This window comes from Phyllostomus hastatus, unplaced genomic scaffold (assembly GCF_019186645.2).
Source record: "Phyllostomus hastatus isolate PE091 unplaced genomic scaffold, TTU_PhHast_1.1 phas_contig_209, whole genome shotgun sequence".
In the NCBI taxonomy this organism is placed as follows: Eukaryota; Metazoa; Chordata; class Mammalia; order Chiroptera; family Phyllostomidae; genus Phyllostomus; species Phyllostomus hastatus.
The window spans coordinates 3,952,911-3,965,724 of NW_025333735.1; the positions used below are offsets into that span (position 1 = coordinate 3,952,911).

A 12,814-nucleotide genomic window follows, 5' to 3' on the forward strand; every position below is an offset into this window, starting at 1 on the left:
TCCAATTACTAATATTCCTTCACTTATGGACATCTATACTTTACTTCTTGGCTAGTTTTCTTTTCATGGTTAAATTTTTATTTTTATGTATCTGCATTTTACTTTAAATTATCTAAACATCCTGTTTTCTCAAGCAGTTCCTCTTTCAAAAAGAGATATTTTGTGCAAAGAACCTTTATAAATGTTCTTTATCTCAAGGCAATTAAGAACAACATTGTGTGCACTTTATTAGTTCCTTTAAATACTTAGACTAAAAGTCTGTATCCTTGAACTCTAGACTTACACAAATCCTGCATTCCCTGCACATTTTCCCCTCTAAACTGAAATAAATGACTCAGTCATCTGTTATGAGAGTATTCCATCTCCTACTTACACAGTTATTATGGCAGAGTAACAGCAACCACTTTCCATACAATTTGCTGAATTTCTAGTGTCTTTATATAAATTACTGAAAAATTTAAATTCTTAGACACTAAACTGTCATAACTCTGAATGCAAATTCAGTATCCTTATTCTTTTGTATTTCCAGATTGCTTTTAATTAAAGTGCAATGAGTACATTAAACAGTATCTATTTATATGCAAATATATTCCTATTTATTAAGAATATGATTTTAATCATATTTACAGTCATATTAGCTACATTTAAGATTATTTAACAATAACCAAATGGGCATCATTTTACTTTTATTTATCTGTTTCCTGAAATCCTTTTTATTACCAAAGGATTTGGTGAAAAATATAAACTTTATGATTTACATAAAATATTGCCATGGAGAACAAATGTCAAACAAATCTGATCAAATAAATATTTAATATTTTACATACCTAATTGAAGCTGTAAAGATGTATTAATATTTTTCTGTGTCAGTGCAGCTTTCAGTGTGGATACATCTGAAATTGCTTGTTTTCTCATCTATAAATGAATTATTTTTCATAAATGAACTTCATTTTACCCATCTTAAATTACATAATTGTCATCTGAATGAAGGTTTTTTTGTAACTGTTTTAACTGTCTTCTTTCATTTCCCTTTAATGCCTTCACTTGCACTGAATTACTAGGTTAAACTTATAAATCAAAAGTCCTGCTTATTTACTGTTGGGTAACCTATCAAATAATTTTACTTAATAACATAGTCATAATAAAATTAAACTGTTCTAAAAAACCTAAAGTGAAACAATTTTTTATCTTTTGCTAAAGCTTCAAACCTTGTTCTAAAGTGAAAAGGAATAGTTAAAAAAACCCATAATTACAAAAAACCTTAATTCCTAGCCCTGAGAAACTAAAGTTAAGAAACATAATACAGTAGTGTTATTCCACTCTTCTAAGTGAATTAATCCTTTATTCTACCAAAAATGTCATTGAGACCTATACTACTAGTTATCCCCTTTTTACAGTTGAGCAAACTGAGATGCCTAGAAGTTAAGTAACTCACTCCAGGTATAAAACTAGTAAGTGGCACAGCCAGGATTTAAACTCAAGTCAGTCTGGTGCCACAGCCCTTACTATTCCGTGTATTGTCTGTGGACCGAAGCATTCATATCACCCAGGAGCTTCTTAGGAATGACGACTCTCAGGCTTTACCCCAGGACTGTTAAGTCAGACCCAGGTGATTTCACACTGAACTTTGAGAAGCACTGCTTATGCTATACCAACTTGAATATGGTTGCAACAGACTCTGGCTAGGTTTCTTGCCCCTCAGTTCTGACTCTTATAGGTAAGTTTGAAGTAAATTATTCCAAATATAATAATCAATAGTAATGATGTCTACTATGTGCCAATTAGACACTATGGTTAAATGTAGAATTTCCCCCTCAATCTGTATGCTGAAAACTGTTCTCTTTTTCCTATTAGTCTTTCCTCTTTTTTGTGCCAGAAATTCTAATATGGGTTAAAACCATTCATAAGTGATATTTATAAGGTTAAAATATACAAAGATGGTAAGATCTAATGTGCATCCTTTCCAAAAGAAAAGAACAGTGAGACTCTTGATTGAAGACTCTGGAGGCATTTGTATTACTTTCTTTTACCCACCCAACTATCAGTAAGTGCACAAGTTTCCACACTGGCTTTCTCTCTGTTTTTTTGAATATACAAAGTTTCATTCATTGAACCAATTATCTTTTGAGTACATACTGTATAATAATGCTAAATATTCATGTTTACTTAAAAATGCTCCTTTGCCCTTTTCCTTTTCTGTATTTTAAGTTTCTCAATGCTGAGCCAAGGGCTAGCCTTGAGAATGCCAGTAGTGAAAAGAATCTAGAACTCTGCTGTGCAGTATAGCAGCCATTTGCCAAATGTAGCTATTTAAATTAAAATCTATTCAAATTAAATAAAATTTGAAACTCAATTCCGTAGTCATCCAGCAAGCTACATTTCAAGTACTCAATACCCTTATGTGGCTAGTGGCTACCATACTGGACAGTGCAGGTATGGAACATGTCCAGCATCACAGGAAGTTCTCTTGGATAGGGCTCAACCTAGCAAGGGGTCATTATTCTGTCATCAAGCTATTTCTGGTGAAGAGGTGAAACGAGAGCATTCATACAAGTATATAAATGAAAATAACTGTAGAAAGTGAGATAATTACCCAAGAGAGAGGGAAAATTAATGAAAATTAAATTTTAAAAAGTCAAACTTATTCATGAATGACTCTAGCATATGAAAACTACTTCTTTGAAAATATTTTATTGAGCCTTTGTAGTGATTCACAGGGTCCTTTTCCTTTAATTCTTACTGGAATTTTTACTGAATTTTACTTTGACCTTGATTTAACATGCATCTTTTCAGGATTTAGTGGTCATTCTTGCATTTTTTTTTCACATGTGCTCTTTGTCAAGGTAACAATATTAAAACAGTCAGTCCTTCCTTCTTATGCTATTAACACCCCAAGTTAAAACACCAACAAGTTTTATCATTTAATCAGGAGAAATGAAAATTACCTTAGCTTCTATGATGAGTTTTATTTTCTGAATATCTGATTTTCTCTTAAGTTGGTCAATTGCACACTGTACCTCGGTGATATGAAGTATAAGGTTATTCTGTGTGAGATATATTAAGATGTCTTTATTAAGGATAACACCTATACATTTTAATTTTTAATTGCCTTGCTAACATAAACTATGATGTGATTAACAAAAACCAAAAGCACAAATCGTGAAAAAAATCTATTCCATAAAATAAACATTGCTTTGAAGTAAATTACTATTAACCTGTTGATTTCTTCAGTTTAGGGACTGCTTTCTCTTTTGTTCTTCTATCATCATTCATGTATTATAAAAATAAATAGGCAATTTGCAAAAATTACCATGAAATTAGTACCACAAATGCCAACTATTACTACAAAAGGAATATGCTTAAGATATTAGCAAAGCTTTAGAAATTGGCATAATGCTTTATTAGCTGAGTGAGATTAGCATTACTTTAACATACTTAATAATAAAGTGGTACATTTCATATAAGAAAACTTATTTAGTACAAGTAAACCTATTTAATATAAGAACACTTTTGGTTACTTTTGTTTGAAAAGTTTATGAAGTATATGGTCAACAGAAATTACTTAAAAATTTAAGAAGCCTTTATGAAAATAACTGTCATATATTGAATTGATATAATGGCTAAATAGATACTACTAGGTATGCTAAAAATTTGTATCAGCTAATATGGACAAAGCATTACTTGAGCTTATTTAGATTTTACATTAAATTTATCTAAAATGGTAAACATTTGCTCTGGCCAAGTAGCTTGGTTGATTGGAGCATCATCCTGTACACCAAAATGTTGCAGGTTTGATTCTTGACCAGGGCACATACCTAGGTTGCAGGTTGCTGGTTCAGTCCCAGGTCAGGTGCCTATAGGAGGCAACCAACCAATGTTTCCCTCTCACATTGATGACACTCTCTCTCTCTCCCTGCTCCTCCCTGCCTCCCCCTTCCTCTCTTTCTAAAATCAATAAAAACATATCCTCAAGTGAGGATAAAATAAAATAAAATAAAATAGTAACATTTTACTCATAGAAACAGAGAACAGATTGGTAGTTGCCAGGGGTGGGGCACAGGGGAATTAGGTGAAGGGGCCAAAAGGTACAAACATCTAGTTATAAGTTAGTAAGTTCTGGTGGTGTAATATATAGCATAATGACTATAGTTAACAATACTGTATTGTATATTTGAAAGTTGCTAAGCAAATAGGTCCTAAAAGCTCTCATTACAAGAAAAAAATTGTAACTATAAGGCAATAGATATTAACTAGACTTATTGCAGTAATCATTTCACAGTATATACATATTTCAATTCATTGTGTTGTGCACCTTAAATCAATACAATATTACAAGTCAATTATATCAATAAAACGGGGAAAATATAAATGAGGAAATTTTTAGTATTTTATTATATTTTGCTGATTATGATTTTTCCCTGTTTGCCCCTTCCCCCCAGCACCCCCACTTCCTCAGGCAATCTCTCCACCATTGTTCATGTCCATGGGTCATGTGTATAAGTTTTTGGCTACTCCACTTCCCATACTGTATTTTACATCCTCATGGCTATTCTTTAACTGCCTATTTGTGCTTCTTAATCCCCTCACATCTTCACCATCCTCCTCCTCCCCCCTCCCATCTGGCAAACTTCTGGTAACTAACTTCTTTTCTCTTGCTGCTTTTAAGAGTCTTTATCTCTAAACTTTGGCCTTTTAATAATGACGTGTCTTGGAGTGGGCCTCTGTGCATCCATCATAACTGGGACTTTCTGCAAATTCCTGGACTTGCATGTCTGTTTCCTTCACCAAATTAGATAATTTTTCTTTCACTATTTTTTCAGATAGATTTCCAATTTCTTGCTTTTTCTCTTCTTCTGGTACCCCTATGAAGCAAATGTTAGACCTCTTAAAGTTGTCCCAGAAGCTGTTTATACTATCCTCATTTTTTTGGATTTTTTTTTCTTGTTCTGTATTGTTGTTTTTTCATTCTGTATGTCCCAAATCATTGATTTGATTCTTGGCTTCATCCACTCTACTGTTGTTTCCCAGTAAATTGTTCTTAATTTCAATTAGTGTATCCTTTGTTTCTAACTGGATCTTTTTTATGCTGCTCATTAAGTTCCTTGAGCATCCTTATAAAGTGTTTTGAACTCTGCATCTGATAGATTCCTTAACTCCATTTTACTTAGCTCCTTTTCTGGAGTTTTGATCTGTTCTTTCATTTGGGCCATGTTTCTTTGTCTCCCCATTTTGGCAGACTTCCTGTGTTTCTTTCTACGTATTAGGTAGAATTGCTTTGACTCCATATCTTGATAGTGTGGCCTAACGTAGTAGGCATCCTGTAGCGTCCAGTGGCACAGCCTCCCCTATCACCCAAGCTGGGTACTCAAGGTGCACCCTTCATGTGGGCTGAGTATACCCTCCTCTTGTAGTTGAGCCTTGGTTGCTGTTGGCAGATCAATGGAAGGGATTTACCCAGGCTAGCCAGCTGCAAGGACTGGCTGTTGACCACTGACCACCCACCTCCACCCTCCGTGAAGGATCAGTTGTGCAGGGGAGGGGCAAGGTGGTGGTGCTCTGACGTGGTCTGTAGCTGTCAACTGGGTGTGTTAGATCTGGGTTTAGATCTGGGTTAGATCTGGGTTTCCCGAGTGGTGCAGGCCAAGGTCATCCCCCACCTGTGTTTTGCCCAGTGCACCCTGCCTGAGCTGTAAAGCAATCTGAGGTGGCTGCTACTCATGCTGGGCTTGGAGATTCCCAGGTGACACAAAGCTGTGACTCTAACCTAGCTGCCACGAGGGCTCACTAAAGCCAGCTGTTGCTTGTTTGATAGGATTTAGGAGCTAAGACCAGCCATTCTCATGGAAAAGCTGCTTGGATGGGCCCCTAAGTTAGTTGGGGTGGAGCCTCTGTGGATCTCCAAAGTAGGTCACACAGTGCTAGCCAGGTTGATGGAGTCTCAGATATGGCACCAGCCTACTGATTCTGTAGGGGGAGGGGTCAGCAAAGGGACAATGGCCTCTGCTCACCCCGATGTCAGACACTCCAGTCTCTCCCTGTATACCACTGGTGCTCTTCAAGCTGGCAGCCCAGTGCTGGAGCTCACAGGGAGCGAGTCTGAGTATGTTAGTCCATGTGTGGGTTTCCCAAGAGGAAATGCTTAGAGATCCAGCAGCCACTTCCACTGATTCAATCCCTGCCAGTTGTTGCAGCCAGAAGTTGTGGGGACTTATCTTCCTGGCACTGGGATCCTGGGCTGAGGGCCCTGGTGTGGTCTGGGACTCCTCACTCCGGAGACATCCCTCCAGAATTTTTATGTACGTGGGTGTGGGGCCAGCCCCTCCTACGAGACTGGGTGGATGTGGTTTCTTTAATTCCATGGTTGTCAGACTTACATTCAGCTCGATTTCTGACATTCCTGAGTGATGGCTGTTCTATATTTTATTTGTAATTTTGATGTGGTTGTGCAAAGAGGCGAGCCACGTCTGCCTACATCACCATCTTGACCAGAAGCTGAACTTTTTAATATTTCATCATGTCTAAAGTTAACTCGATAATCTTAATCATGATTAAGTTTTTATATGGTTAACATATAAAAACTTTTTTGGGTAAGTGGAATAGGGTAATGAAAATTAAACAGATATGTAACTCCTGGAATTTGTTTTTTAATTATATGGTGTAATTACTCAATTTAAAAAATAAACTTCATGTCTCTGATTTTTCAATACTCAAGACTATCTTAAGAAAAAATAGACAAAATTTTATATAATTTAATAATTCTAGAAAATCAATAATTTGAGATTCCATGAATGTTATTAACCTCCCCACACATAAAAGAGGAATGTAGTAAATAACTGTTTGTCTCTCACTGTATTTCATCATGTGTTCATCTCTTTCCCATAGAATCAGAGAAAATAAGCCTAACCTCAGGGACAGAGTTGTTTGTAATTGATCTAAGTCAGCATATAGCATTCCCTGGTAACTATTATTATTCCAGGGTAGGCCTGGTTGATCCCCCACCAAGCAAAAGGGCAAGTTTTGTATATTCCATCTGTCTGGAAGAGGTTCTTTGTTGGTTTGGAGGCATATAACCCTACTTGCCATTGGCAACTCTATTGCTACCATGAAGGAAAGGCATTCTGTAATCAAACCAACATTTGAAAATAATCAGGAAATACTGGGTTGGCCAAAAAGTCCATTATGTTTTTTCCATAATACAAAAGACACATTTTTTTCATTATCACCAATATCTTTTTTAACTTGGATATTTTCAGTATGTTGGCTATTGCCTCACGGTATAAAATTGATTGTTCTCAATTAATGTCTCGATTTGATTGCTATCAACTTCAACTATTCTATTTGACTATGGAGCAGCATCGTCCAGTAAGAAATCTCCAACATGAAACTTTGCAAACCATTTTTGACATGTTCGATCAGTCACAGCACCTTCTGCATACAGTGCACAAGTCTTTTTGCATTTCAGTTGTGTTTGGACCTTTCTTGAAATAATAAAGCATAATATGTTGAAAATGTTGCATATTTTCTTCCATCTTCAATATTTAAATGGCTACACAAAAACTCATCGATTTTGATAAGTTTTTTAAAATGTACTCTGATATGACAGCTGTCACAATACAATCTAACAAAACTGTTTCGGACGAAGCTGAAGACAACTAAGTGCTATGAGAGCCACTATAGGGCAAAAAAATGATACAAACTTTTTGGCCAACCCAGTACCAGAAGCACCTAGACATTTAAAGACATCATCACACAGGTGATTGTATCTCCTCAGCATCATGAATTTTCTTATTGTTTAAGCCAGGTTTAAGTCAAGGTTTATTTTATCTGCAGCCCAAAGCATCCTAAATATAATAATACTAACAATTATAAAGCAAATATTTTAAATAGAATTTCTCTAATAGAATGTGAACACATTTAGTAGCACCTTAGAGTTTGTGATGTTTGCTATAGTCTTCAATCTTATCTTGATCTCCCTAGCTTTAAGCTGCATGAGCAGTTTTTTATAGTAGAGTTCTAAATCTTCTTGAAATTTTACTAAAACCTCCTCCAATGATGCTGTCACTTTCTTTGTTTCAAAGTATTTTTTCTTCGAACTATCACAGGCTATAAAAAAAAAAGCAAAGGCTATAGTTTGAGTTTGATTAAAGGATTCAACTTTTAAATCTAAAAAGGACCCTAGAGTTAAAGTCTTCTATTCCCTCCTCTCCCTCCCTTATATGCCCAGAAAATTAGAACTAAGAGAAATATTTCTTAAATAATAAAAGTATTTATCTACAAATATAGTGAAATAGTAGTATATACAAAATCCATGACCAAGTTTTTCTTTAAGCTTATAATTATTTCTGGAAAATATTTATTAAAAATATTATATATAGCAAAATGCCCATAATTTTTATTTTGATTACTATTCCATAATCTGATTTGATTATGGAAACTTTATTTATAATTATGAAAGAGGCATAACATACTTTTTCTGATTTTTCCTTAATTTCTTCAGCCCTCAAAATGACATGTTTTGTGATATCTGGTGATGCTGATTCATCTTCTATCAAGATTATTCCACCTATATCCCCAAAATTGTGTGGATCAGATATCTCAAACCTGACACTCTGAATTAGAAATTCAACACTACCAGCTAGGGAACTGCTCTGGCACTGATGAGATTCTAACTATAAACTTAACAGCAACACCAACTGCATGCTAGCATACCAGATTATGTTCGTGTTCATTTTTTTCAGATTATCAAAAAGAATGTAAACCCCATATTTAAAAACTCTATATAGTGATTTTATTAAAAATATACAACTACATTGAACTTAACTCAAAATTTTAACTATTGCCCTATATATAATCTTTATACCTTATAAAAGAAAGAAAAGAAAGCATTTCTTTCTTTCTTTTTTTAAAAAAGATTTTATTTATTTATTTTTAGAGAGAGGGAAGGGAGGGAGAAAGACAGGGAAAAAAGAAACATCAATGTGTGGTTGCCTCTCCTACGCCTCCCACTGGGGACCTGGCCTGCAGTCCAGGCTTGTGCCCTGACTGGGAATCGAAATGGTGACCTTTTGGTTTGCAGGCCAGTGCTCAATCCCCTTAGTCACACCAGCTAGGGCTTTTTTCTTTTTCTTTTTTTTTTTTTTTAAGATCTTTCTAACTGATCTCTCTGCTTCTGTTCTTGTCCCTCTAAAGGCTACCATGTAACAGCCATCCTGAATATTCTAACATATTTTAAAAATCACATAAATTCCTAGCTTAAAAAATCCTCCAATGGACTCCCACTTTACTTAGAATAAAATCCAAATTCCTAGAATTGGCCTATCTGTTCCTTGCTTTTATTTTTTATTTTTTAATACCACTCAAGGATATGTTTATTGATTCTTTTTTAAAGATTTTATTTATTTATTTTTAGAGAGGGAAGGGAGGGAGAAAGAGAGAGAGAGAAACATCAATGTGCGGTTGCTGGGGGTCATGGCCTGCAACCTAGGCATGTACCCTGACTAGGAATCGAACCTGTGACACTTTGGTTCGCAGCCCGTGCTCAGACCACTGAGCTACGCCAGCCAGGGCTTGTTTATTGATTTTTTAAGAGAGAGGCAGGGAGAGAGAGAGAAACCTCGATGTGAGAGAGAAACATTGATCAGTTGCCTCCCATATGTGCCCCAACCAGAGATTGAACCCACAACCTAGGTATATGCCCTGACCGGGAATCAAACCTGCAAACATTTGGTATATGTGACAAGTCTCCAACCAAGCCACCCAGCCAGGGCTTCTTGCTGAACTTTTGATGTTAATTCTCTCTACATTCCTCCTTAGTTATCATACTCCAGCCACACTGGCCTTCTTTCAGGTCTTAAGACTGAAAACTCATTCCTATTTTCAGACCTTGACATTTAGTATTCCTTTTGTTCCTACTATTTTCCCCCTATCTCTTTACATACTTGCTTCCTTAAAAAGCAAATCTTAATGGTATCTCCATAGAAATGTAGCTCTTGGAAACCCTAGTTAAAGCATCTCTCCTGCCCATCACTCTCCTACACTCTTTTCAAGTGACACCTCAGCTCTAATTAATAGCTGATATTGTCTTATTTGTTAAGCAAGCTCCTTAGAGGAAGGGCCATGTTTGTTTTATTTACTGCTATATCCTCAGCAGATAAAACAATGCTGGAGCCCTGGCCAGTGTGGCTCAGTTGGTTGGGCACTGTCCAGTAGGGCATATGCTTGGGTTGTGGGTTCAGTCCCCTGTCGGAGAATGTCTCACATTGATGTTTCTCTCCCTCCCTTCTCCTCCATCTAAAATCAATAAACATGTCTTTGGGTGAGAATAAAAAATTTTTTAAATCAATGCTGGAACTCTAACTGGATAGCTCAGTTGGTTAGAGCATCATCCTGATACTCCAAGGTTTCAGGTTCAATCCCTGGTCAGGGCACATAGAAGAATCAACCAATGAATACTCTCTCTCCCTCCCCCTTCCCCTCTCTCTCTAAAATCAATAAATAAAAATTAAAAAAACACAGTGCTGGAATGGAAGCACATAATAGGCTCAATAAAAATCTAATGGCTAATACATGCCTTTAATTTGAAATGTTCCTGTTAAAATGGAAAGTGACTGATCATTCTCATTTTATAAACCAAAAGAGTGAGGCACAAAGAGGAGGAATAACTTACCTAAGTAAAAGACTGATCTGGTATTAGAATCAATCTTTCAATTTCTAGTCCATTCCTTGAATCTGTCTAATAAAATTGCTCATTTAATGTGCAACAAGGTTGAGTCACTGCCATCACTTTCAGATAACATTTTAATACTAGGATGTAGAACATTCAAAAATGTCTCCTGAAATTGTCTATAACCTTCCGTCAATTCTAGTACTGAAGCAATAATTTTGCCGTAAATTGAGAATCCTAAAATCAGTTAATTCCATATGAACCTGTTACCCTTATAATTCTCAAGTACAACCCAAAACGCAGGACTCTAAAATCATTTGACATCTTTCAAACCATTAGCCTATACTTTCTCCACCCTGGCTCATTTTTTTCACTTCTACCAGTCCTAACAGCAATGTTTCTATTTCCATTGCAAGGAAACTACCTACTTCTACCTAATTCCTATTCATTCACTCATTCACTCATTCTTTCATTCATTCAGTTTAGCAAAACAGACAGACACACATAAAAAAATTAAGCACCTTGAGGAGACTAAGGAAACCCAGGATTCTAGAGTGAGATATAAGCTGAGGTTGAATGGTTAGTGAGAAAATAGCCAGTTGAAATGGGGAGAAGAGGATAAAAGGAGAAGGTAGGACAAGCAGATGGACATGGCAGAAGGAAAACCATGCCTGAAGGCCTGAATCCAAGAGGAGGCACACTTCAGATGCTGGCACACCTTTTCCTGGATGTGTTTCTTATCTCTTCCATCTAGTTTAGGTGTTCTTCCTCTGTATTCCTGCATAGAGTTCTGTAATTCCTTTATCACAGTACTCATCAGGATATATACCATTACTGCTTAACTTGATTATCATTTCCCCATTGGACTGTAAACTCTTGAGGGCAGGGACAAGACTGTGCCTGCCTATTAGTATCAGCTGCTAGAACGGTGGCCAAAATCAGTAGGCACTTAATAGTTATATAGTAAATGAGTAGAAGAATGAATAAATGAATGTCCCTTATGAAAAATATTGGAATTTTAATAAAAATACTCTACATAAAGCATGTTGCATTTATTGTATTAAACAGAGTTAAACAATGATTTAATGTTTTCTGAATTGAACTCATATCAAGTATACCACTTAAACCATAACAGTAAAATAGTAAATACTAAAAAGCATAAATTCTATAAAACTTAAGCTTTTTATAGTGATAAAAGATATGTAATAAACTTTACCACGATATTGTCTCAATGTGCTTTGTTCATACTGCTTTTCAACTTTTATTAGCTCCTCTTTAATTCTTTGCAGATACTTTCTTTCTTCCTTTACTTGTTTTATTTGTTTGATAACCTTCCTTCCTAAAATATAACCCATGCTCATCAATGTCTGAAAGCTAAAAGATGGTTCATTTCCTAAAATATAGTGTATAAAACTTAAATGTAGTTTAAAATAAGTTCTACCCAAAATTTTATTTTTCTTCCTGCAATATAGTATTTGCTGCTATAGAAAACTCTGAGGAATCAATTCCCTTTCTGAGAATGATACCTAAGAGGATTTACATATATGTGAAGAACACAGACGTCCCATACATGTGTAAAGCTAGGTAAAGCTCAAGTAGTTATATGTCTTGGTTTAATTCTTTTGGTAAATTTATCTTGGGCCCAAAGTTATTGCAATGAAATCTTACATGAAAAATGTAAATTTTAGAGTGTATTTTTTAAAGCAGAAATCATATTAGTGACCAAAGATATGCACTAATTAACATAAAATGTGTATACTTTAAAATAATGTAACTTCTTTGTGGTAAAATATGCATTAAGTTATGATTTTAACCATTTTTAGTGTATAGGTATTATGTTATTTACAATATTATGCACCCATCACCACGACCCATCTTTGGAACTTTTTTTAAACTTCTCAAACTGAAAGTCATTGCTCATCACACAATAATTCCCCATTAACATCATTTAACTTTATCTCACAGAATCATCTGTACTTATGGTATCATCATACTTACTATGAATCTCTAGTGAAGAGATTTCAGTTATTCCTGGAAAATCAGCAGGGACATCATTTCCTTGACAAGGAAGTGAAGGAAAATCTTTAAGATCTGGTAAGGTGATGTATTCTTTTTTACCTATCTGAAAGAAAACATGAAAATCAGTAAGAT

At 35.4% G+C, this 12,814-nt stretch overlaps 1 protein-coding gene across 1 annotated transcript in view; it reads right to left on the reverse strand.

Annotated features, from left to right (window-relative positions):
• Positions 1-827: 827 nt before the first annotated feature.
• The window catches only part of SPATA1 (spermatogenesis associated 1), a 40,245-nt gene continuing 28,258 nt past the window's right edge, over positions 828-12,814 (reverse strand). The window contains 6 exon segments of the mRNA XM_045835317.1: positions 828-855; positions 857-915; positions 2,946-3,044; positions 7,925-8,103; positions 11,880-12,002; positions 12,662-12,785. Coding sequence (XP_045691273.1) covers positions 828-855; positions 857-915; positions 2,946-3,044; positions 7,925-8,103; positions 11,880-12,002; positions 12,662-12,785 — 612 coding nt within the window.